This window comes from Propithecus coquereli, unplaced genomic scaffold (assembly GCF_000956105.1).
Source record: "Propithecus coquereli isolate 6110/MARCELLA unplaced genomic scaffold, Pcoq_1.0 Scaffold98, whole genome shotgun sequence".
Taxonomy (NCBI): Eukaryota; Metazoa; Chordata; class Mammalia; order Primates; family Indriidae; genus Propithecus; species Propithecus coquereli.
The window spans coordinates 815254-841348 of NW_012156173.1; the positions used below are offsets into that span (position 1 = coordinate 815254).

The 26095-nt window shown below is 37.2% G+C and overlaps 1 protein-coding gene across 6 annotated transcripts in view; it reads right to left on the reverse strand.

Annotated features, from left to right (window-relative positions):
• EPB41L2 (erythrocyte membrane protein band 4.1-like 2) overlaps positions 1–26095 on the reverse strand; it is a 217228-nt gene that overhangs the window by 15052 nt on the left and 176081 nt on the right. Inside the window, exons 12-21 of one of the 6 annotated variants that reach the window (XM_012665216.1) lie at positions 25470–25642; positions 20899–20961; positions 18858–19004; positions 17419–17520; positions 11712–11765; positions 10948–11511; positions 8798–8920; positions 6875–6970; positions 5051–5131; positions 907–1020 (exon numbers count right to left, since the gene is read on the reverse strand). In XM_012665216.1, the coding sequence (XP_012520670.1) occupies positions 913–1020; positions 5051–5131; positions 6875–6970; positions 8798–8920; positions 10948–11511; positions 11712–11765; positions 17419–17520; positions 18858–19004; positions 20899–20961; positions 25470–25642 (1511 nt within the window). In that variant the 3' untranslated portion in view covers positions 907–912. The remainder of the gene's footprint in view (positions 1–906; positions 1021–5050; positions 5132–6874; positions 6971–8797; positions 8921–10947; positions 11512–11711; positions 11766–17418; positions 17521–18857; positions 19005–20898; positions 20962–25469; positions 25643–26095) is intronic. The other 5 variants (XM_012665218.1, XM_012665217.1, XM_012665220.1 and 2 more) reach the window with 5 other exon arrangements.

The window sequence follows — 26095 nt, forward strand, 5'->3', positions numbered from 1 at the left end:
AAATAAAAAGATCAGCATTCACATATAGCACAGCATATTTATTCAGGCAACTGGATATTTTGGTTTTGCTAAAATTTTGAATGATTTCTACTTACAGGCCCATTATCTATCTTGTATTGAAAATAGTATCTAAAACATAAAGAGTCGGGTTGCTAGATATAAGATTAATATAGTAAAGTTAATAATATTAATGAAAGACACATTAAAGATGACATATACAAGTGGAGAGAGACATTGTATGTTCATGGAAAAGAAGACAATACCACAAAGATACAATTCACCCCATACTACAACAGCATGGATGCAATTCCAATTAAAATACCACAGGGTTTACTCTTAATACCTAGAAATCCGATTCTGAAATTTACATGGAATAGGATGAACCTAGAATGAAGAAAAAGAACACAACTGGGGGTGAAAGGATGCCCTACCAGACATCAAGACTCATTATAAAGCTACAGGAACTTGACTAAAATGTTTTTTCACGTAGTCAAAGCAATCTTTTGCTTTATGGCTCATTCTCTGATAAACAATTCTTAATTGTCTAGATTTAAAGGGTTTAACTCATCTCTTCCTTACTCCTCCTCCAATAAAAATCTAGGGTTATAGCACTTTCCTCAAAGAGTCTGTGAACATCAATTAATATAACTTACACTAATGCGCGTGATAAATAGTAAAGTAACATATAAATGTTAATTGTTAGCAGCCACTCAATAAATCATAGTTATTGACACCACATACTCATCAGTCCAGAGTTTATAATTATATGCACCTGAGCAAATGCACCTGGGCATAATAATAGCTGAAAAATTAATATTCTACAGGAAACAGAGACACTGATAGAAAATTGCCTTTCACATCCCTCCAGAGGTTCAGGAAAGGGTAGGGACGACGCAGCTTGCTTACCTTACTTTAGTCTTCCCCTTCCTCTGCCAACTCTGTCTCTTTGTGCACGACCACCCTCGTGACCGACATGTCAGGGTGCTGCTCTCTGGCCTCTCTGATCGCCTGAGCCAGCGCCTGCCAGGGTGAGGAGAAGGACAGCTGTGACTGAGGGAACAGGCTCCACCTCAGGATGGCAAAACACATGCACACTGATCAACCCAGACTCAACTTCACGCCTAAATGCTCTTACTTCTTTATTTAAGGAAACAGCAAGATTTGAAATGGGTTCATTGTTCATGTCAGAGAACGCTTCTCATTTTCCAAAATTTCCCAATCCTCCAGTCCACTTCCAAATAATGATACATACAGAAGAAACATGTTGGCTTTGATCCCAGGCTTACACTCACTGTGAGATTCGGAGAACACAGTTCTCTGAGCCTTAGCATTCTTACCTGTAACCTGAGACTAATGTTGAGGCTGTAAAGATCATTTTAAGGTTTGCTGTATGAACTGAAGTAATGATGTAAAGCAGCTAGCAGAGAGTCTGATCTAGACACTCAAGTGATACTAGCTATCACCCAAATGCCTGAAGCTCCAAGGCATAGGCCAGGCCTTGCTCATCTTTGTCCTCTTAGGCTCTCAGTAATTGTCTGAACTAAAATGTTTGCTAAACTAAAATACTGCAGGAAAGATACCTATAAACTTCAAGGGCAAAGAACTAAAAGAGCAGTAGCAACAACACAAAATCAGGAGAGCTAAAGAACAGAGATAAGATTCTAAAGGACAGCTCCCTATTTTATGGCTGAAAAAACCTAGGGCACAAAGGTTAACAGGGTCTTGTCCAGGACATCCAGCCTGTGAGTGGCAGGACAGGAGTGGGACCCTGGGTGCTGACGCCATGGTTCATGGTCTCTTCTCTGAAATGGGCAACGAGAAAGCAGAGTTTCTTTGTGTTATATCAGAAAGTAAGCTGTGTAAAAGTGTTCTTGTAAAGTGGAAAGATACTATCTTTTCAGAGAGGGAAGATGCTTTTCATTGATTGTTGATCATTTTATTTTCAAAGAGGTTTTGGGGAGAAAGTAGAAAAACAAAACACCATAGAACAACAAAGTCTAAGAAAGAATTCTAAAGAAATTCTGCTAGGACAGAGAATATTGTATCTCCTAAGGAAACTACGCATTTAAAAAAGGCAGTGCAATTTTTTCTTTTGCTCTGTCACCTGCCTAAGGGGACAACTGCATTTCTTGTTTGCATGACAGTGTCTGTCAGCTGTAAGCTTATTGAGCAGAACCCTGAGCCTCATTCCATTAAAAAAACAAAAAAAAAAAAGGCTACAAAAAAGGCATTGCGTTTATACCAAAATGTTTTTTTGCACAGAAGCTTGGAAGACACTTGAGGGTGCTTAAATTTGCACCAGGAACCAAACTCTGGTGAGCCACCTGTGTCAGGACAAGAGAGGAATAAGCATGGAACCAGCTCCCATCTGAGCAGTAGCACAAGTGTTTGTCAAGTGGGGAGAGTGGACAGCTGCAGGGCGAGAGTGCAGTGGGAGCAGGAGCGAGAGCTGGTACCAGAGGAAGTCAGAAAAGCTTTTCCGGTGTGCTGAATGGGATGGAAATAGGGAGAAGACAGAAAGCACAGGATTGAAGTTTTACTTTTTTTTTTTGTTCTGTGTATTCAGAGGAAAGAAGACTGGAACGATCCAATATGATCCTGCATATTGGTTTGTGGACTCCGTACCATAAAATGCCAAGGACAAGCTCTGATGGGAGCCAAAGGCAGCTACAGATAAATAATCGGATACTTTGAGTTCATGTTCACTACAGAGATCTTCCTGCAATAAACCAGGCCAACTGTTAAAGAGGAAATATGACGGATGCCCATGAGAAGGTAACATGTGTAAAACACATTTTAAAAAGCAGAAAAGGAAAAGCAAAAACTGCTATAATCATCTTCAAACACATTTGAAATCAGTTTGTTATAACTCCTTTCACTCCCTAATATCAGCAGTTGAAATTAAATACTATAAAATATTAATTACAGCAATAAGGATTGTTGAGAAAACTATCATACTGCCAAATTGAGAAATTATTTTATTACAGGAAGAAATACACTCTGAAGAGCAACTGCAGTGTGGTTTATCCCTTCCTGGTAGGGAGCTGAGAGAGTCATGACCAGCACAGGGTGAAGAATCTGCAAACCAGGTTTCTATAAAAGCATGCCTCTTTGATTTGCCAACACAAAAGAGATTTCTTTTTTACTATCTCAGATGAAGGTTTCCTTTCCCTTATTAAGATTCCTTTTAATGTAGGCAAGGAATGAAAAAGGTGTCAATGACAATAAGGTCGGTACATGATCAACATTGGTTTTCGACAGGAAAGGGATTCCCTCATTTAATTTTAAATAGTTCCATCATCTCATTTACAGGCTTTAAGGAGAAAGAGAACCCATCACGAGCTGCTGGTGACAAGCATCCTGGAAGCCACAATCAAATTTACTCAAAGTGTTTTATGCCATCTCACAATTAAACATGAAAAAGAATCTCTATCCTCTTCATTTGGATATCTGACCTCAATTTTAAAAACAGCTTAAACATGACATCATATAAGAGATGCATGTCTTTGCAGCAACAGCAGTTAAGGTTGCAGTGGCATGATTTTTTAAGAGTTATGAATGTGTGCTATTCTGGTACTTATATTTCAGGTTGTGTTTTTAATGTTTACCTTTCAGAAGAAGTATTATCTAGATTTGAGTTTTCAGGTAAAATAGCCCAAAAGACAAAAGAATACACATCACATAAAACCTGAGAGCAGTCCTGCTGGAAAAGTGGCCTGAAAGGGCTCAGGTTTGGTGGGGAAAAAGGGTACAAAATATAATGGCTGAGAGACCCCAACTTGTACTTTCCACCACACTAAAGAATGTGGGCTTCTGCCTCGTACTCTGTGGGAATTCAATAAATGCTTGCTGGGCAAGAGTCCCAGAGAAAAAGAGTAAGAATCACTTCAGGTCAGGGGAGCTCAAAACTGTCCCGGTGGACAGCAGAATAAGTCCTCTCTGGGAAACTGGAGGCGTGGATTCCACATAGGTATTCGTTTTTGGTGGGTAAGCAGGCAAGTTTACTACAGTCATCTCCTAGGAACTGCCACTCTTAAGTCAAAATTCAGAGTCAGGACCACTCTCAAGGAATTAAAAAAATACATTATGAATATGTAAGTAAAATAATGCTTATAAAGGTCAAAAAAATTGGGAGTAATTTTCTTCTTAAGCATGAAGAAAATCCATTTCTCTCTGGTCACATGGAGGGAGACTTTCTCAAATGAGAAATGTTGTTCTCTAAAATTCTCTTTGCTGAGCTCAATATTGTATTCAAACCTATATAACTACCATTAGCTCCTACTCCCCAGCTGAGATGGCCAATTGAATATTTCTTTTCCTTTTCTTCAAGCTGTTATAAAGGAAAACAGCTTGGTCTCCTTTAAGTCTGAGTTAAAATCACTCAGGAAAAAAAAAAAAAAGCTGCTCTCAAAGTCTCCAGCGGTTCCATTCATCACCTGTTCAAAGCCGAATACACTGCCAAACTTAACATTAGAATATAAGCATGATTCTTTCTAAAAATTTTTCAGAATCAATGTAAATTTTCACTTTGTAAAAGACTTTAAATTACCTCCCCCCCACCCTGATAATAGAAATAATTAGAGGAAAACACCTGGTAGTAAATGGCCCAGCTTTTCCAATACTATAAAAAATACTTTAAAAGTTCCTGAAAGTAGGATTAAGTCAAGCTTAGAGGCTTTTTCCATTTTTTTGGAAGCCCTTATCATTAAACTGCCATTCACTTAAAAAATATTTGATAACTTGCCTTTAAACCAGGCCCATATGAATACCTAATGGTTGCCAGAAACCTCCAGATTATTTTGACCCCAAAATGCATGTAAAGCCAGTGGAAAATAAACAGCAATCTAAGTTTTATGTTGAGTCAGAGGTAGGAAAGCTGAAAGGACAGGCTGTATCCAGGCTGTGAATTATCTCTATGCCCTGCTTAGGAGGTGGACTTCATCCAGGAGGTACTGGGAGAAAGGGTTTACACAGGGATGTCAATGATGACAGATGCAAAGCTTAGAAAACAAACACCATCATGTTTAGATCTAGAACTTAAATTCTTTACCTGGTCATGATCAATATCTGCATCTCCTGTGATCACGATGCGTTTCTCAATTCTTGTTTCAGATATGCCACCTTTTACAGTCTAAAGGTCATAGATGAGAAGAAGAAAAAATATCAATCACTAAAGCATGTTTACACAGTCAGAGAAAGGAGATGGCGCCCACCTAAACCTGCTGACTTTTGTGATGCCACACACAGTGGCAGAAAACTGATGTTCTAGGTAATCACTAAATGTGATGTAATCTATTTTTAAGCTTAGTAGAGAATCCCATTGTTAAAGTTATAGCATCCACAAATATCCCTCCACTGAAGGCAACCCTAAAACTAACTTATCAAAATTCAGGTCAGATTAATGGGACTGACACCATTTAACCCAAGCAGTTCCATTGGGACAGTCTGTCATAATTTCCTGAGTTTCTTTACTCTTAGTTGGCCAATTTTTGAAAAGAAGAGTAGAAAGAAGAAACATTGGTATTTGTAGAGTTATAAAGAATTCTAACAATTTAGCTATATGTTTTAGGTTTGGGAAATTGTTTGATGAAATAATTTTGACTGCTTGATTCTGGTCACACAAATTCATTTGATTTTGTTCATTTAGTTTAGTGAGATAATAAAACATAGGACGTGAATTTAAGATATGGAAGATGGGGAGATTTTTGTTAAATGCTTGAGTACAGCTTCCACATGTAGCTGTGCACATGGACATGGAGCATGGCTGAACAAAGGCTCTGGGGGAGCCTGGGGGGGGAGCCTGGGGGAGGGAGCCCCTGGGTGAACTGCCTCACAGAATCAGTGTAAGCTGACAGAGCCTGGGGCAACCTGCATAAGGCTGAGGTGATCATTTGGCTGTGACCTTCTAAACAGACAATGAGCAAATACCGCACGGTCCTGAAAATGCACATATCCAAACTTTAGACTCTAATAAATGTACACGCTCAGTAACAAGTGAATGCCATTTTACTGTAAGAAGCAAGGCTTATCAGTAGCTTTAATAACTAGATACATTTTTAAATGAGCACCAATAGCAACCTCCATTTATGTGGCATTTTTTAATTTACAAAGTTTTTTTGCTTTTTTTTTAAATTGTTGTTGAAACATGGAGTGGGAAAGGCACAAGGGACACATTTAAGACCTTTAAGCATTAATCGTATGTGAAAAGTAGAAGCAAAAGGAAACAGTGGAAAATAAGGCTGGAGTTAGAAATTTGATGACTTTAAGCACGCATCAGAATCACCTGGAAACGTCCTAAACACTCCCAGGGTTTCAGCAGCTCTGAGGTGGAGCCACAGTATTACGCTTCTAACAAGTCCCCAGGTGACGCTGAAGCTCCTGATTCAGGGCCACACTAGTTACCCAGTGTTAAACATACAGAGAATGATCCAGAAAAATGCCCCAAATCATCATACCACTACTCTTAAATAAATGAAAATTCACATTATTTGAACACCTGTTGAAACTTTTGAATGATGGCCTTCATCCACTTGCTTCAGTCAGGAGGGCTGGTTTAATAAAAAGTAGCAGCACAGGTTTGTTTTTATAATTTTTTTGTTTCTATAAATTATATTATCTCTGCTCTTATAGCTGTCTTAAGTATAGCTATTCATAACATATTTTTAACCCCTTGTACTTTACAAAATTGCAATTTGATTTACATGCATTTATCAATGGAGCCTAATTTCTCAGACACTTTAAATCAAGGCATTTTTATTCCACTGACATTGTCTGTGTATTACTTGGAAGCGTGTATAGGAAGAGAGAAACAATTCAAAAAGATTCTGTTCACAATGTACCATCTTCTCCATAGGATTCCCCTAGATTGCTTTACCTTGGTGATGTGTGTGGTTGTCGTTGTCGACACGGACTCAGCTGTGATGGTTTGTGCGGTCAGTAATGTGCCCGAATCACCGGCCCCACCATCAATCTTTGGATAGTTGGGGGGAAAATACAAAGTAACGTTTAACTTCCATTATATTGTCAGAGAGACCCCAACCCTTCAAACACACATCTTTTAAATTCTATGCAGTTGGCAGGTGATATTATCCACCTGTCCTTTGCATATTTGCAGTGCTAATTTATTGTCTAGGAGAATGGCTGGCATTTAAAACAGAATAGAGACAAAAGGCCAAATGCACATGGAGAAGCAAACCCTGTGAGAAAAGACAAGAGGAAGAATGGAAGGAGAGGGTGGGATTGAAAGCTACAAGGGAATCCTGGCAGAACTTGTCTGAGGGACATTTGAAGAAGGTCACAAAAAGAAGTGAAAGATCCAGGGAGAGAAATTTCCACGGTGACAAGAAGTGCTGAGTTTGTTACTGTCTTTTAAGCACAGGCGGGTAAAGATAGATAAACATTTTCTCAGATAACTAAGCAACACAACCTGACTAGACTGACTGAACCTGTGTGATTTGGTTATTTATTTACTTGTCTCTAGTAGATAAAAACTACATTGTTCCTATAATAATTTGTGGGTTGTGAGTATATATACAGGTACATATATTTCAATATTGCAGGTATGCATGTGTCTCTCTACATATCATATGTAAATCCCATGCACATGGTAAAATAGGTTTAACTTAGTTTTTTTTTTCTTTTTTTTTTTTGATACTGGAAGAGGCAGAAGGTTCTAGAGTTTACCAGGGAAAATAATGAAGCAAATTAATAACCTAACAGTTTATATTAAGATCACCAAATACATTTGCCTTCTGTTTCCCGACACTGACACAAGGAAATAACCGGAAGGTACGGAGCCTTTCTGACCATAAGTTAAGAGGAAACCTGTCTCAAACTTGGGTCATGCACCTGTATTTCTTTATTCGGGTACTTACCACAATGTAGACCCACGAGTAATGACCCCCCACAACCATTCACAAGAAATCTATTTGTACTTAAGTGGTATCTGTGCACACATATGGATAGCATACCTAAAATAATCTTAAGAAATGTTTCACGCATGCACGCATTAAACCTTTTAAAAAAATAATTTGAGAAGGCAATCATTTGCCATCCTCTACCATGATACAATCCTACCATGGAAGGTTCAACTTCTCAGTAGAGAAAATATTTATTGTATATATTTTTAAATAGTTCCTTTTTGAAATGATGAATACTTTCCTTTTTTTGTTACTCTTAAAGTTAAACATCTTAATGTTTATTTCAAATCTTTACAAAACCAATGTGTAAAAACCTAAAATCAAACACACGCATCTTATAATTATTTAGACATATAATATCACAGTTTACATATCAAATTACTACAAAAGTCTTCAGAAAATAATCCCCCATTAAGGAGAAGCACAGGTGTGTGTGTGCATGTGTGTTTTACTCATAAGCAACTATGAGTTGATTGGATCTGTTTTCATGGAATTCGAGAGGGAAAAGAGCCTAAATCCTAATCCACAATTACATCGGATTCAATAAACTGTGTAAGATGAACTGTTTCTCAACGTTTGTTTCTCAATGTTTGTACACAAACATTCTTGGATACATCAGGCCAGAAATGGCTTACAATAATAGGAACAAGATTGATACCGTCTGTCCTAAATAATCGTATGTATGGTCCTCCTATTTACTAGGTTACCGACTTAATTGCAGCTCTCTGTCTCAATCTAAGACAGCAACACAGCAAATTATGTTATTGTTGAAGTACACTTATAAAGCCAGAAACATGTCAGCTAGGAGAAGACAGAATGAAAACACAGACATATTAAGTGGAAGAAAGAAACAGTCCACGTCTACAGAGCTTTTATACCTGTGGAGACTCATATGTGATGGTTTTGGTCTCAGTTTGGACAATGGGGACTTCCTTGGTGGAGATTTCTGTCCTTTGTGAGGCATCAGAAATTGTTACCATCTCTGTTTTTACCACTGGTGGCTGAGGTGGAAAAGGAAGGGAAAAATAAATTCTAGAGGTAATAAAGTAAAAGTGCTTAATGGAACCTTCAAAAATAATTGTAAGAAACATAACCAAACACACACTCATGCACAAAAGAATAAAAGCAAATAATCTAAAACAAAAGATATAAAAGAAAAACTTTCCTTCAAATATATGTGATATATACACATATTACACATATATACACATACATGTGTACATATATACATATACACATATTTGAATATATGTATATGTGTATATACACATATGAAAAATAAACTAACACAACAGCTTCCTATATTACTCTTCAAATCATGATGATCTCAAACTACTTAAATGTCAAGCCTAATGTACAGTTATATATATATATTTTATATTTATATATATATATAGAGAGAGAGAGAGAGAGAGAGAGTGTGTGTGTGTGTGTGTGTGTGAGAGTGAGTGAGTTTAGCTTTGGGCAAGTATTAATAAATTGAAAAAAACTACAATGAACTATGTGAAGTGACCCGCTTCTATTTTCAGTGCAGTTTAAAAACCGCATGGCTTGTGTGAAGGCTCATGGCCTTTACTTGGCACACCAGCTAGAGAGGCTGAGATTTACTCTTCTCCCCAAAATGCCTTCTGCCTTATTGGCCAACAGACATATCATTTTCAGAAAGGATATCTTCAAGTATGATCGTTTTCAATTATACTTGTCTAAAACTTAAAGTGTTTCTTCTGTATTACATGAGTTAAAATGCTATATCTAAAATTACTCTGTTAATATTGCATTAATGCTTTGAACAATTTAAAATATTAAAGGAGAGGTTCTATGGCTTAACAATATTGTAGTCTGCTGAGCATGTATGTTTAATACAACATCAGACTATACTACTACCAAAACACTACAGTATTTTCTTTGCCAGAAAATTCCCAATGGATGTGACTATTTAAAGAGGAACGGCCATATATTAAATGCAGAAAATAATAAATAGTCCAAAGCATTCGAAGATGCTTGAAATATCTTCTCTGAAGTGAAATAGGAAGTTTAAAAGCAACAATAAAAATTCACTTAATTATTTCAAGACAAAGTAACTTCAAGATTTTCCACCTCATCAAAGAGCAAAATATGGATAAATCCCTATATTGTGGGCATTTAACATGACAATCAAGAATATTACAATGGAAGTAAACCCTCCCTCAGCCTATCTCTCAAATGAGAGACATTGCACCTAGTGACCAAGAAAAGTTCTTTCTTGCAAAGAAAAGGAAAAGACTCATATCCAATGTAGATAATCCACAAAACATATAATCAACTTGCAAATAATCCAGAATTGACATTTGGAAGAATGAGAAGAGAAGGGCATTCTCCTATCATACAGTCTAGCCTCTGGCTGCCTGGAAAGAAGGAAAAGGCTCTTAACCAAACCATGTAATCCCTGGAATCTGAAAACAGAAACCACTGTGGCATTCAAGAAATAATGTTCTCATCACTGCCGGATACTGCATTCAGAGCACCATGGTAATCAGGTCCTGCTGTCATTTCTAAAAATCTGAAGTTGAAGAGTAAGAGAATGAGCCTAGATATCAAACCCAATCATGACAACAGGAGCACACACACTCACACTGACCATATTTTTCAGCATTACATATACATTTTTCTAATTAAACCAACAACAACAAAAAAAAAGCATTTAGTGTGAGGAAGCAGTGCAACTAAAGACAAAACAGTTGGAAACAACCAAAACATGCAAAGAAACTTTAACCGTGAAAAGGAAGGAAAAAATGATGTGGTGGTTGTAGGGAAGTTTACCCTAGAGGTGACCCAGTTGCAGTAAGGAAGCTAGAAACCATGAACTGAGCTGAGCTGGCAGAGAATCCGCAAAGCGGTGCTTTCCCCCTTCCTCCCAAGAGAGATAAAAATCAGATTCTTGCTGAAAAAGCTGAAGGAGAATGGGGAGAACAGGAGGAGAAGAAAGGCAGGAGTCCCCCACCTGAGAGATAGCCCTAGAGTTTAGATCCCACTCGGGACTCCCATTTACCTCTGAACAACAAATAATTTGTGGCAAAACATCAATGTCAACATGGGACACCTCTCCGTTAACTTTATGTTGATCGTCCTCTGTTTCTTCTCCCACGTCTTGCTTAAGACCGCCTTCATTTACACTCTTCTCTCCAGATACCTTTTGGGCACCTATGTTTTCCTGGATCACTGTTTCTACTGTGATTACACTGGCACCTGCTTGTGTGACTGGGCTGGCTTCGGGCACTGCTTCCTCCCTCTCTACTACCTTGGCTGCTCGGCCGGGCTCTTCCTCCACCTCTTCTTCATCCTCCTCCTGCTCCTCCCTGATGGTGCCCTCGGTCACATGGTGGTGGGGCCGGTACTCGCCCACGTCTTCCTCCTCACTCTCACTGCTGCTGCTGCTCTCAGAAGACAGGGAGGTGGAGTCTTTTTGTGTCACAGGCTCCACCTTACGAATCTCCCCAGGACCACTCCCAGGTGAGATCTCTTTACCATTCATTTCTTCTGTGATTACTCTTTCGTCTTTCCCAACCTCTGCCCGCTTCTTCTCCTCCACTACATTCAGAGTCTCATGTGAACTCTGTACAAAAAAGAATGGACGAAGGAAAACAAAAATATATGAATAAATAAAAACAACGGAAACCCAAATTAACTGATGGCAGATTCATGTCATGGAGAAAAACAAAGATGATTGTGATGGCTGACTGGAAGGGAAGCGGGGAGAACGTGAGGCAATGCAAAACGTCAGGCAATGGTGTGAACGTGGAAAAAGGGGAGAACCTTAACAGCATCCCTGGCTCCAGTGCAAGGCCCTTCTGACTCGGGAGCACGTGTCTGCAGAACAAAAAGCAACCAAGGACACAAAATCAATACAGTTGTACCTCAACAACCACCGAAACAAACATCTGACACTGCAAAGACAGAACAGCAAGAATCAACATCTACAAAAACCTTTGCTCAAGGTCACATAAAGGACAATCAAGACAAATGCCAAAAAGCTTACAAAAAGAAACAAAAACACAAAACAGCCAACATCATCCCAAAGAGGTAAAATGCTTTTATTATAGTTATACCTGTAAGCTCTACTTCTGTAGTTGAAAGGTTTTAAAAAAATGGAATTATACCAAAGCTTACTAATCATTTTAAAGGATACATTTTAAAACTTTTTAAACCCATTCAATAGTTTTGGTTTTAATCAGACTATAAAGCCTAGTCCGGAACTCTGCTTCCTAAATGAATACAACATTAAGGAGATGGAACCTTTATTTTTTGCTGGTTCTTTTAAAAAACAGCTTTAATTTGCAAAATTATAGTTGGCCTCGGATAGCTATTAACATAAAAATGTTCACTTGAGGAATGGTTATTAACATCCCACTTCGTACTACAGATGAGTAAAGGAGATATTGCACATTAGGGTGGATGTCAATGATGGCTATGAGTGTTTTCTCTCTCAATTTAGCTCCTTCACTAGCATCTTTGAAATATGAAATGAATCAAGTTTATTATTTGAGACTCTCATGCCTAACCCCTGCAGACATCTACTTCTTGGGAGTAAATTAATTTTTTCTAGTTGAGTAATACAGCACCTATATGTTCAATAAATACCTGTTGACTGAATACATTAATAACATAAATTACTATGCTATGGTATTATTAACTAGGGTAGAAACTTTCTTACAGAGTGTGTTTTAAAAGCTTCAAATTTTTCTTACACTTATAAAAAAGGCTACTTTACATTGATACAACTAAAGCATAGCCAACTTTTTGACATTCGGGTGGTACTACTGCCTGTGATCTAACTTAAAAATAATTCAGATCAAGACAGTAGGCCTATTTATTCAAGAAGGTGTCTCCATGCTGAATGGGGAAGGGCACTGCACCTCTGAACCCTCTGGAGACTAACTGGACTGGAGCTGTTTCCTATAACAGATAGCGGGAGTGTGTTCATCTGTCCCAGAGGCATGGGCAACCATGAGCCACAGACCCTAAAATGGCACACTTCTCCGCAGCACCTATCAGCATATACTCACAAACTGTCTTTGATCTGCCCTATTATTCTTAAATGCATGGTTGGGGTATGTTTGCTTCGCTCAAAATTAATACCATGTAAATCACGTTACAGAACAAGAGAGTCATCTTTCCAGTTTTACTGACAACCCAGAAGTTTTAGATATTAAAACTGGAAAACTTTCAATTTATTTTGATAAACAGGTAACATTTAACTACTTATAAACTTCCTTATAATAAAGATACCCAGTGATCACAACATATCCAAAAAGGACATTTCATTATTATTATAGGTGATTAAATTATTTTTACTATTATTTCTTAACCTCAAATGGCTGGACAGGTTTTGCTCACGTTAAGGGAATTCTTCAGGGTCATTCAAAACAATTATTTCATGGCAGGCACTTCAAAATTTTCCATAAAAACAGTATTTTAAAATCCACAAGCTATCAGAGATGCTTGAAATTTGTGTTTTGAAAACTTTAACACTGCAAAGCATATTAGCTTCTACTTGGTTGAGGGTCTCCCTCTGCTTAACAACTCAGACCCTGGGCCTTAATGGTTTAAATGATTCTCTAAATTTAGGCAGATTTTTCTTTTTTATTTTGACCAAAAGAAGCAGATACATCCAATCTGTATCTTTTCCTCATGTCCAAATTCACTGCTTCTTGAATGTTTCTCCCAGGAAGAGTTAATTTCACCAATGAAAGCAATGGAGGGAAGGGTTCCTGAATATTCAAAAAATGAAAATCACTCTCAGATGTGGCTTTTAATAACAGGGGAAACAAAGTAAAATGCACCTCAGGCAAGTGTGAGAAGGGCGAGGAAGAAAGCTTTTCAGAAGGTGCATTAGCGTTCACAACAGCGCCCTCTGCTGTCCAAGCGGTGGCTGAAGTGAAGGAGGCTTTCACGCTACCAGAAAAGCCCTTTTCACTAAACAAAATGGATGTTATCTCCTCTTCTAGGCTCTAGAGAGGTCAGAAAAGGAAAAGCAAAGAATTAACAATAAGTCAGGACAGACAGCAGTGACCTATTGAAAGGAAGGAAAGGTTACACAAGAAAGAATAACAGAACAGCATACAACGGAAGAAAGATGAGGATTCTGAAAGATTCCGCAGCAGGCTGTTGTGGAGGTTTGCCTGAACGTGTTTTCCACCCAGCTTGAGAATCTTTGTAGCTGTAACCTAACAGACACTGGTGAAAGTGCCTTGGCTTATCACTGAAGCTTTACTACAAACTGAGCACAACCCACCTACCCAAACACTATTTCGTATATTCCTGAGGTAGCTGCTTGGCCTCTTTCTGCACAGAACGCCTCTCCAGGGGCCCCTAGACTTGAAATGCTTACTCCTGTGTTAGAGCTTGGGCACTCCTACCCTTCCTGCCTCCAATGTCCCTCCCCCTGCACTCTGGGCCTTTCCCATTTTCCCACCTCTCTGAGGCCCACTTAATAGTCCACATTTTGTGTAAGGCTTTGTCTCACCACTTCAGCTCCTAAGATCTCTCTTCCCTTCTCCACACCACTTTAACTCTCTGCACAACAAACATTCCAACAGCAACCCGCAGTAATTTCCTCAGACATGCTAAAGATGCCATGGGATAAATAAATAGTCCTCTCTGGGGGACAAAAAGAAACAGGTAAAAAAAAAAAAAAAAAAAAATCAAAATAGGAAGACAAACTCAGAGCTGCAAACTCAATGAGCATGTAAAAATCATCTGTCCCTGAAAAACTATTAAGGCAAATTTAACCTTCACATTTCTGGACCTCATAGAATGGTTCCTGACTTGTCTGAGGGGAAATCTGGGGACTGTCCTCAGAAACCTGAAATGCCAATAGTAAACAGTCACCATGAACCACCTCCACCCCCATGTCAGAAGTGTGCAAGAATAATTCCGAATTAACTTCACTATTCAGAGATCTTAAAGAAAAATAAATGACATTCTGAGATGCCCTTTCAGATGGTGAGCCTAGAGGGGTGAAGAGTAGGGACAGTGAGGTGAGGGTGAGGGAGGTAGCACTTGCAATATTCAGGGGAGAAAAAGCTTCTGGACTAATTCGGCTTAATTGCCATGCCCATAATTACACCATCCCTAGGGGTAGGGTGGGTGGAAAGGGTGTCCCTCCCAGGAAGAGATAATTGGGGAGGTTAAATAAGTGCTATGCATTTAATTATTCAATAAAATACCTTCAAAAGTACCTTAAAACTATAATCTATGTAATCTCTATTAGACTCATCAGAGAATATTTTATGCAAGTTTAAATTGTCATAATTCTCACAATACATAAGGGGATATACAATAGTTATTTACCCATTAAAGACTAAATGACTTGGTTTCCAATTTTCTGCTCTACTCTCAAAATAGTTCAAATGCAAACTAAAGACATTTTGAAAGTCCCATATATTTATTTTTTTAAACAAGAAACCATTACTGCTTTTTAAAAAAATCTATAAAACCCTATTATGGAAATTTGGACAAATTATACACTTATGCATAATTTTTAATTTTACTTTCAATAAGGATTACAATTCAAAGATATGTGATAAACTCCACAAAATCAAACCAAAATGAAGATACAACAAAGAAACTGAGAAGGCATTTTGTAGACTCAACTGCTCACATACTTTCAACTAGTGATAGTATAGTACCTGAAGAAAAAAAGATACAGTGTAAATGTTTGTTGGGTGAGTGGATCAATGGATGATAGTAGTTAGAACAATCCATATGTATGTCAAATAAGTATATATTTTCCTGCATGTGTTGGAGAGGAAAGGAACAGAAAAAGAAATAGTAACTTCGAGTGCAGATAAACCATTTAGGAGCTTTTCCAGATTTAAATTTCACACATCACTTTATTATAACTTCTATGACATTTGTATATTCCTTCTATGACAAGACATCTTGTATATTCCTAAAACATGAGATCCAGAAAAATAATTTTAAACATCTCCACCCAAATTCCAAAGTTTCCTACTGCAAAAAGTCCAAGCACATCATCACCTTAATTTGATCAAATGATGCCACTCAGCTTGCTTCTGGAGGATATTTAAAAATACATATTTCAAAGCATATGATAGTAAAGTCCTCATTATACACATAGAGTCTAATTGGCTTTGGATTTCAGGCTAAACTTTAAAGTACAGAAATATGTCACTTGGTTTAGCTTTGATATTATCCTTCTCATTTGCAGTGTTCTGGAAATATTTCATCTCAACTAGACCTCCAATTCCAGTTTAGGGAATCCATTTATTTTGCCTCCTTCTACCCCATGGTGTGCTCTGACAAATACTCTCCACTGATTAACAAAATCTACTTTGTGGAAGGGAAACACTTTTTCCTCATTACTGATCTCTGCTCTCATTCACCCCCTCTGTAATTCATTCCTCATTCGGTGCCAGAGGAATTTCTGTCAGACACATATGGATTATGTCACTACTCACCTTAAAACTCTCCAACGCTTCCCCATCACTCCTACAATACAATTCCTAACTGTTAATACAGTCTTTAAGACCCTGATCTGATCTGGGGTCTAACCTCTTTGACCTTTCCTTCCTTCATGCTTCCCCTTGTTCACTAAACCCTGGTCATTTGGTCTTTCAGTTCCTTAAACTAGTTCCTGTGTCGGGGCTATCGTATTTGCCCTTTCTTGCACGCTGACAAATTTTCACGTGTGCACCTCCTTGTCAGCATTAAGGTTGCAATTCCAATGCCATCTCCTCCTGACCACAATGGTAAAGCAGCCTTCCCAATCCCCCTCCCCCCAAAACAACATGTATCTCACTTTCTTAACACTGACTTCTTAGTACCCCCAATTTTCTAATTAGTAATTTACATGCCTGCTGTCTGTCTCCACTAGACTCCACGCTTTCCAGTCCCAGCAAACAGTAGACTGACCAGCTGGCTAAGCAAAATCAGTAGAAAGAGAAGAATGAAGATACAAAAGCAATGGAAAGCTAACTTCCTCACTAACGTCAGATATTTCATATATGCAAGAACACAAAGAGAGATATGAGGGGCTGCTATAGTGCACCAAAATCTTTTTCCCCATCAAAAATCTTAAAAACGCAAATTCAAAAGGTTTCCATGTTAGTAAACTAGTAACCTAAAGCACATATAAAGTGTTAACATCACAGCGTGCGTAAGTGTTGTACAAACAGTGCATTTTCACATGAAATCAGAGTTTCCCGACTGTCAGCCACATACATCAAATTAGGGATGATTTATCACCTAAACTGGGTGATGTTTGTGCATTTCAAATTTTGAATTTTCAAGTAAAGTGCTTCTGCAATATGGTATTTCTCACCCAGTGATCCTATGCTTCTGTATGTGGGGATTTAACTTTTTAAAAGCTCAAAAAATTATTTCCAAAATATTTTTAGTTTGACACATAAGAAAAAATAAATGTATCTTATAGCTGTGGTTGGAAATAAAAGGAAAAGGGAAAAAAGCAAGAACAGATCCAAGGATGCAAGGTGAACACCTTGTCCGCCTCCTGAGCTTTTTCTTCAACTGTCCATGTTGCTCCCATCAGGTACTTCTCCTTCATGGATAAAATATCCTTGAAAAGATGGTCTCCTTTTCTCTATTGTTTTAAATAATAGACATAATCAACAAATAAGACACATATATTACACCTACAGCAGCACAAACACAAAACAACTGTGTAGGTCAGTGGAACAAACCAGATGCAATGGCACGTAACAGAAGGCCAAAACTTTGGCATGTCATCACACTGTTTCTCCAAAGAACACACCACTCTAAAACAGACTGCTGAAATTGACATGATTATCTTCAGAAAAATCTGAAAATAAGAATTTAAGTCGTATCCAACATCACAAGACCATGCATGGTATTTTAAATCTCTATATTTTTGAAAGTTGTGTTTTTCAGTTCAGCAATGATTTCTGCTCATCTGTTCTTCAAGACCAATTTTCCTTTCAATGGCACAAACTTAGAAATTTAAAGCAACTAACGGCTTTGCTTTTTAAGGAAAGGTGAATCAAAATAGCACTAGAATATCTAAATCAAATGTCTATAATTTGGCAACATTCAAGTCAGACAAGATGCTGAAAAGGGAAAGATGAAACTGTAGGATAATGTTATCTTTATACAAGTTTTGAAACTGCAGATTAAATATAGTATGAACACTGTCTCCTCAAGCATGATAAATGAGCCCAAGTAAGTTCTTGGTCAATAACAGGAGGGATTTGGAAGCATCGCAGAGGAATAGATGTAGATAAGAATGAATAGAGAAATATTTTGAGAATATATTCTAAAGGCAATACGTACTTATATTAGTGGTGAAGAGAAGTAAACCATGGCAAGGAAAAGAATGAGTGTGGAGAAATGGTATGATTGAAATGTTTTAAAACCCCTATTCTTCATTTCATTACTAGGAAGTTTCAATACTATGTTGTATTAAATATAACATTTTCCCAGTTTTCAACAGGACTCATCAGTCTTTAAAGCTAAGTTTAACTCATTATCCTCAGTAATTACCTTAAGCCACTCTAAATATGGTCTACATGCCCTTAATTATTAATGATTTAATTATTAAGTAAACATCCTTATTTTAGAAGTCAGCAACTAAAAAGCAAATACAATATAATGTTAGCTTCTAAAATGCCCTATATAACAAACAATTCATTACCACCAATTTACCTGAGTAAAATAGTGAAATTATTCTGAAACTATTTCAAAAGTATTTTGAAACATACAATCTACCTAAGCACTAGGCCAATAAGTATTACATTGTTAATAAATACTTAGTATTTAAAAAATTGTTAGCAATTACGCACAAAAAAAATTAAATGGGAACATTTTTTAACTTCCTGAGAATTAACATAGGAGATTAACAAACTTGACTTTTACTGAACAGCTGCAGTGAGACATATAGCCAACAAATAGCTAGTGACATACCCCTTGTGTCTGTAGGGACAGAGGTGTGATACGTCGTTTTTCCCATTCATTAGGGCGCGGCTCAGGTGTGGATTCCATAAAATTGCGCTTGAGTTCACTAATGCTAGCCTGATGTTTCAGTATGTCCTCCTGGGCCTTATCCAGGTCCTAGCAATACGTAACGTAACAAAGGGGGGAAAATCCAAAAAGAAAAAACCCAGTAGGACAAAAATAGAAAATAAAACCAAAAAATAAGACAAAGCAATCTTATGATTAAAAAACATAGTAAAGCAAGAAAAATGCCAAGTCTCAAAAGCCATATTATCACCTATGAATAACCTTAATGAGTTCATCAAAATTTGAAAATAAAGTCTTAATGTGTAAATGTTTATGATTTATATTTTAAAAGATTCTAATTCCTTCACTATTTGGAATTTTTAAAGGAATAATTATTTATATTATTAGAGGGAAGCCATGGAACTGATCATCAAAATAAGCTAACAACGCTTCTTTCTAATACTTGGATATAAAACTCAGCCCATGACTTTGTTCTAGCAAATTTACCTGATTAGGGTTACTAGTAAAATTGCATTCTGTGAACATACTAAATCAAGTACAAAACAGAGAAAGGTGGACTCAGAAGCACAGTTAGCCTAAAGGAGAAGTCAAACCAGGATAAACCCCAAAAAATGGAAAAACCAAGGGTTGACTTTTTTCACAGGAAATTCCAATGGTGGTTTATAATCCTTAAGGAATGAAAATTACTGCTTCCAGTGGCTGCTTCTGTTTGGCCTCTTTATGAAATACATGAATCATGCACTGGTCTCATGTACTTGGCCAAGCACAAAAGTGGGGCCCAGCCACCCCATATACCAAATGACCCTTACACAGACAAACATGCAATAAAAACTACCAGGTCAATTTTCATGGGCCCCAATAAATGGTGTTTGTGGGATTTTTTTTTAGACTAGCTCTAATAAATAGTATGTGCGGGAATAAAAGGTAATTAGTGTTCAAGAAGTGGTTTAACTGAATTTTAAATGTTTTCTTATATTTCAAAAATCATGGGGACACCTATGGATTATAGCTTTCTTCCCACTCTCAAAGGACAGGTCATGCATCTGATAAAATTAGATATTCCACATTCATGCACAAGCATAGTTGCTCATCTACGAGCTCCTATAGCCATTTGCAAAAACTCATGAAAATCTAAAAATCTTTGCATGGCATGGAAAAATGACTGTGGCTTGAGATCAGGCACATTTCTTACATTTGTTCAAAGCCATGTTATTTAATACACTTTATAGCATTTTAGTAAATTAGGCAAAAATACATTTCCATCAGTTATCAAAGCTACCAAAAGCAACCAGATTAGTCAGATTACTGAGAGCTGTAGTTCTCCATCAAATACATGGCCACATACTACCCTAAAATAAGAAGGAAAAAATGTTCTCACGTGACATGGGAAACGTATTTTACATTCCTAATTGGTTGGGCTTTCTTTTCTTTTTATCCTTTCTTTCTCTCTTGCTCGTTCTTTCTTTCTAATCAATAAAATTCCTTTAATTAGCTAGCATACTCTCAAACAGAAGTGGACCACATGCCTACTCACATGGAGTTTTAGGGAAAAAAAAAGTGGGCACAGATCAAGATTCAAATGATTTAATGCCAGATCAACAAACAAATATCTGTTCTGGTTAATATATTAAGGATGGGCTCATGTTACTTCAGATTCTATGCCCTTGAGATAACCCATTAGAGAATAGTTTTACTTGTACAACGACTTCAAGATTACTGAACAAAAACTTTATTCATTTGACAAAACAGAACTTTTTATTTTCCCACTTGTCACTTTGAGAACTTCTAGTAGACATATTCCTACCTAAGCCACTTTAAAAGAACACAGTCAGGCTGGTAACATGCACTCCCGAGTTGAGTCCCCTCATGCATTCCATGCACTGTGCTTGAGGAAAATTGCCAGCCAGCTTGTGCGTGCGTGACCTCCCGTCCACAGCAGCCGGGCAGCCATTAGGACAGAGTTGTTTTCTTAGATTATACAAACCTCCAACATTAAATTGCTATGTCTGACATAAATATTATCCCCTTCTACTCTCAAGGAATTTTTCTGTGAAATTAAATCACACACAGGGGGAAAAGGCAAATAAACATAAGTGTATCAATCAGCAAGCACCAGAAATGACCCAGAGTTTGATAGTCTAAGACATTAAAAAAAAAAAAAATTTTAAAAATCTTAAAAACTTAAAAGCCACAGCAAACACAACTCACAAATAAACCCTTAAAGTGCATCCTCCCCCAACAATAATAATGGCAGGCAGCAGCCAGGAGTATAGAACTTTAGTGGGGAAAAACAGCCACCTCCTTCAGCTGTGTTTCCTCTTCTTCCATCTTCACCTGAAAGTCACACCGCAGATGGCCAGAAAGAAGGGGAGTATTAGCAGAAACTCCACCATGCGTGCAAAGAAGCTGTATTTGAACTTGAATGGTGAGCTAGCATTACCAACCTTTATTGTTTGGCCCTCAGAAGATGCAGAATATTAAGCCAGTTTGTTCTTTCTTCACCTACAGTGTTGTACGAATGACGGAAATGATCCTTTGCAAAGGTGAAATGGAGGAGGGAAGCTTCACTCTTTCTCAGTCCCTAGATTGTGCTCCACTTTTGAATACTTTTTTGCTCATGAATGAAAATATGAGAGTGCAAAAACGGCATAATTCGATCTGTTCTAATTTGAAATGTCTAAATCAACTAGTGATGTGGTAAGGCATAATATTTGTCTTTAGCTTTATACCAGGGAACAAATGTTCACCATAGTATTCAGTTTTTAATATGGATTTCTTTCCTTGGGAAGAAAGCTGGTTTATTCAGCTACTTTCATATCAAAATGGTGGGTATTTAAAAATAATCTTTGAAATACAGCCACTTTTCTTTCACAAAATTCTTTAAACAAGAACAGTTTTTCATAGTTGGACATTTCTCAATATCTAATGACCCAAAAAATGAATTTGGAAGTTTAAAACTAACATAAATACGGACTGAATTTTAACTCAAGGAAAAGAAAAGTGAGAACGAAAAATCTTGGTTCTGATATCCATTTTAAGCTTTACGTGTTAATTCGTAACATATATTCCTTTCCTTCTTTACTGGGATGACACTGTCAAATCTGAGAGTTCAAAATGCTTACTTTTTAAAAATCATTCATAGTATTTTTGAGAAGTTAAGCAGGTAGCTCAGTGTCTTTTTATCAGAAGTGAAAAATGAGACACAGCCATTCAATAATCTGTTAAGAACCATCTTCCAATTCCTTGGTCAACACTTAAATCTCTAAAATGTTGATCTTTGGTATTCCTCAGGTAAACTTTTTAACAACTGTGATTTCTCCTACAATGCATACTCATTGTATTATCTTCACATTTTTCTTTAGGTTTGCTTTAAATTTTGTGATTTACTCTAGGTATTGATGGGACCCACAGAATGAGACACTAAATCGCCAGGCCACATGTAGCAAGACAATCAAAAACCTACTGCACATGTTAACACTGACTTAGTAGTGCAGAGATAGTAAACTTGAAAAAAAAATTGGCTTATATAGGGGTAAAAATTCTCAAACCAGACACCTAATTTTAAATAAAAGAGCACGAAGAGGCACAATCCTAGTGTTACATAATCTAAATTTTCAAAAAGCCATGTTTCATTTTTCACACACATTTGTTAAAGATAACAGTTCTTCCTTATGAAATACCTGAAGTCACTTTTTTATATAATTACATAATGTAGGGTTGGGAAAAAACATTGGTTAAAACTCATCTGGTCCCCAAATGCTACAATAATAGGGAGACAAGGAGTTTCTGAGATTAGACTAACAAATGTCAGGAGTAAAGGATGAGTTTGGATTTCTAAAAAGAGAAATAACAATACTAAGGAGTTCTATTAATACATCAATTACAGTTAATGTCCACTGCATCATCCTAAGTTCTATTCTATATCAAAACAAAAAGTTTCCATCCTAAATGAACAACGTTAATACCTGTCTGTAAAATGGAGAGACCCAGTATGGATTGTTAAGGGCAACACAGGTTTCCCTCCACCCCCACACCTTTTGTTAAAAATCTAGTATGATCTAGATATTTATAAAATAACCCTGTAATTTTGCTCTCAACTAGGAATGTGTGGACCTGGTCAACAGATATCAATGGAGGAGAAGTGTCTACACCTATTTCTCATGCATGAAAACGTAGTATGTTTGAAAATGTGCAGATAATACTATGTCAAGGATAATCAATGAACTTTATGCACATGTTTACACTCTATATTAGGAAAAGTTGAAGATAAAGGATAGGTTTGTTGACTCCACAAATTCAAGCTTATGTAGGAGTACCAGCAACAGCTTCCTCTTCCTCTGTTTTGTCATTCAAGTCACAGTTAGAAGCAACATTAAAGGAGGTGGCTTTGGCCTCCAAATAGCAGAGGGACAGAGCCAGAGGAAGGGAGAAGGTGAGAGAAAAAGGAACCGACTGAGAAGCAGAGAGAAGTAGCCCAAAGATGAGGATAAGGGAAGGAATGAATGACGGGGAAGTGATGGGGACATAGTGCTGAACACCAGCGGGGAGGAAGGAGACCCAGACCTTGGGGAGGCTGGGGAAAGCAAGATACCCATCTTCATCAAGAAGGGAGGGGAAGCCAGAGGAGAAACATTTGTAGAAACTGAAGGAGAAGTAACCACACTCAGAATCATCATGGTCAGCCACTTTAAGAGTCTTCTCATGGATGGGAGAAGGACAGTCAGGTTGGGGAGTGACTACAGTAGGATCCAAGACCAAATCAGGTGTGGCAACTTCAGGGTCCCCCTGCTCTGATGTTTCACCTGTGGAAAGGAGCTCTAAGCTGTCTAGGGTGATCTGGTCAGCCTCCCCAAAGGGGTCTTCCTCTGAAATGTCTGAAAGCAAGTCCATTTCAGGGACTGGCAGTAGGTTTGGGGAAAATGATGAAACACGGTGGATGAGTGGTGAAGGTGGGTACATGGCAACAGTCTACTCTCAAGAGCAAACCCATGGTTGAACGTGAAATTACACAACGGATACAAGCAAAGGCAAAACAATGCAAGAGAAAGAGGACAAAAGAAGAAATGGGTAGGTTAGTGAAAACTTTCGCTCTAAAGTCAGGATCATATTAACACAGTATTGTTAAAAAAAAAAATGAAATACATGATCCATTTTTCAAGAGGAAAGACTAGACTACTTTTATCACATAAAATTTATAGGTATCTGATTTAATTATTATTTTCCAACTGATTGCAAATAGATCCTATGAAATTCAAACAGCATTATTTACTTTTAAACCTGGTAGCGGACAGACATTCAAAGCATTAGCAAAAATGCCAGCATACCCAGTCATTTGCTGAAGCCAAGCGAGATTTCCTTTGAAACTTAGAAGAACTTGAAAAAAAAAACTAGATGTGTCAAACTAGGCAAAATGGAACAGAGATTTTCTGAAATGCTGAGCTCTTCTGTTTTCACTCTCCTGGGTGCCTTATTAGCATAATTATAAAAATATGACTCTGACAACTTCTCAGCAGTTGAAGGATACCTTTGTTGGACATGATTTCTATTATGTCTAAATAATTTTCGACCAAGTAAGTTTTCAATATGATAGTCACAAATTCTTTAACCACGGAATGCAAATAATTTAATGTCACCTGCTACATGAAGCATTTGTCCTTGTGGCACAAGACAGGGCCCACATGGTCCCTGAGACCTCCTCCATGCTGAACATTAGAGGCTATCGGTACAGGAATTCCTGAGGCACTGGCAGCTATTTTATTTAGCAGGTTCTGTATAAATTCATGTTGCATGTCTTTAAAATTTTCAAAGTTAAAATTCAGAAAACATTATAAATCCATAGGATGATTTCTTTTTTTTTTTTTTTGGTGCAGATATGGAAAGGAGATCTGAAGAACTCAAAGACTCTTCAAATCAATATTCAAGTGATTTTACTGGCATAATAATAAGTTAACAGTGACAAATTTGAGAACACAGTATAGGTTATTTCTCCGTTCACTATGGTGTATGCATAAAATAAAGCCAACAGCAACACACCATCTTCTACTCACTATTCACAAAACAATTACCCGTTGCCTAAGAATTTCTTCATCAGTTATAGATTATTAATGAAAAAAATTTTCATAAAGAACACTTTTGTTCATGTAGAAAATTCAAGTCAACATAATTAAAATAATCAAGACACAAGCTACACTTTAAAATTCACTTGTAACAAACCAAATATAAATTTCAAATCATCATAGCTTTTATAATTTGGGAATTTATCTTTCATATAGATATTATGAAGACAGACAAAAAGGTCAGTAAATTACTTACTTGCATTAATATAATTTACATGGAAATATTTTGCTTTGAACAACAATCAAAAAAAAAAAAAAGGTTAGAGACCACAGTCCAAGCCAGAAAGAGCCTACAAATATTTGAAAGTTGGGAAGTTTTATCAACAGAGAACATACAATGACTAATTTTAAACATTTGGTTTCTAAAACAGAAAATGCAACAGATAGTCTCTAGTCTATGTGAACGTTTAAAACCACAGACTGTACTAATATACCATACCTTTCCTTCAATGAGTTGCAAATGTGGGGCTTTAGTTGGGCTTCTCACTTCCCTCCTGCCGTCCCCATCTTGTACCATGGCAATGCTGACAACTCCAGGGCCATATGCTGAAATCTCCCCAGCAGAGACAGGAAAATCCTTCATAAGACTTTGGTCCACAACACCAATTGGAGCTAGTAAAGAATGATAATTTTGGCTTACTTTAGGACATATAAATGATAAAATTTTATGGAATTTCCCCCCCTTATACAGATAAACAGCCAGTATGTAAACAATTAACAGGAACAGGAATATTGATTGAGCTCTGAAAATACCACCATATAAAATAAACTCATATTTAAACTCTTACCAAACTCTGAAAGTATTATGAACTTTAACCAACTGGACTACACTGGGGTCTCAAAGCACAGTTTTGAAGGATATACTCTGATCATGGAACTGGCCAGTAGGAGGAGCTCTAAGACCAGCTGAAACACCAGAGTCAGGCAAAACGTCAGAATTACAAGTACTATTTTAATTCTCTTAAGTCCTCTTTGCTCTTGCTTGGATTTATCTCTGAATCTATCAATTGCCACAAGTAGTTATATAATTATTAAAATGATTTGCTTCAGTAAGTTTTAAAAATT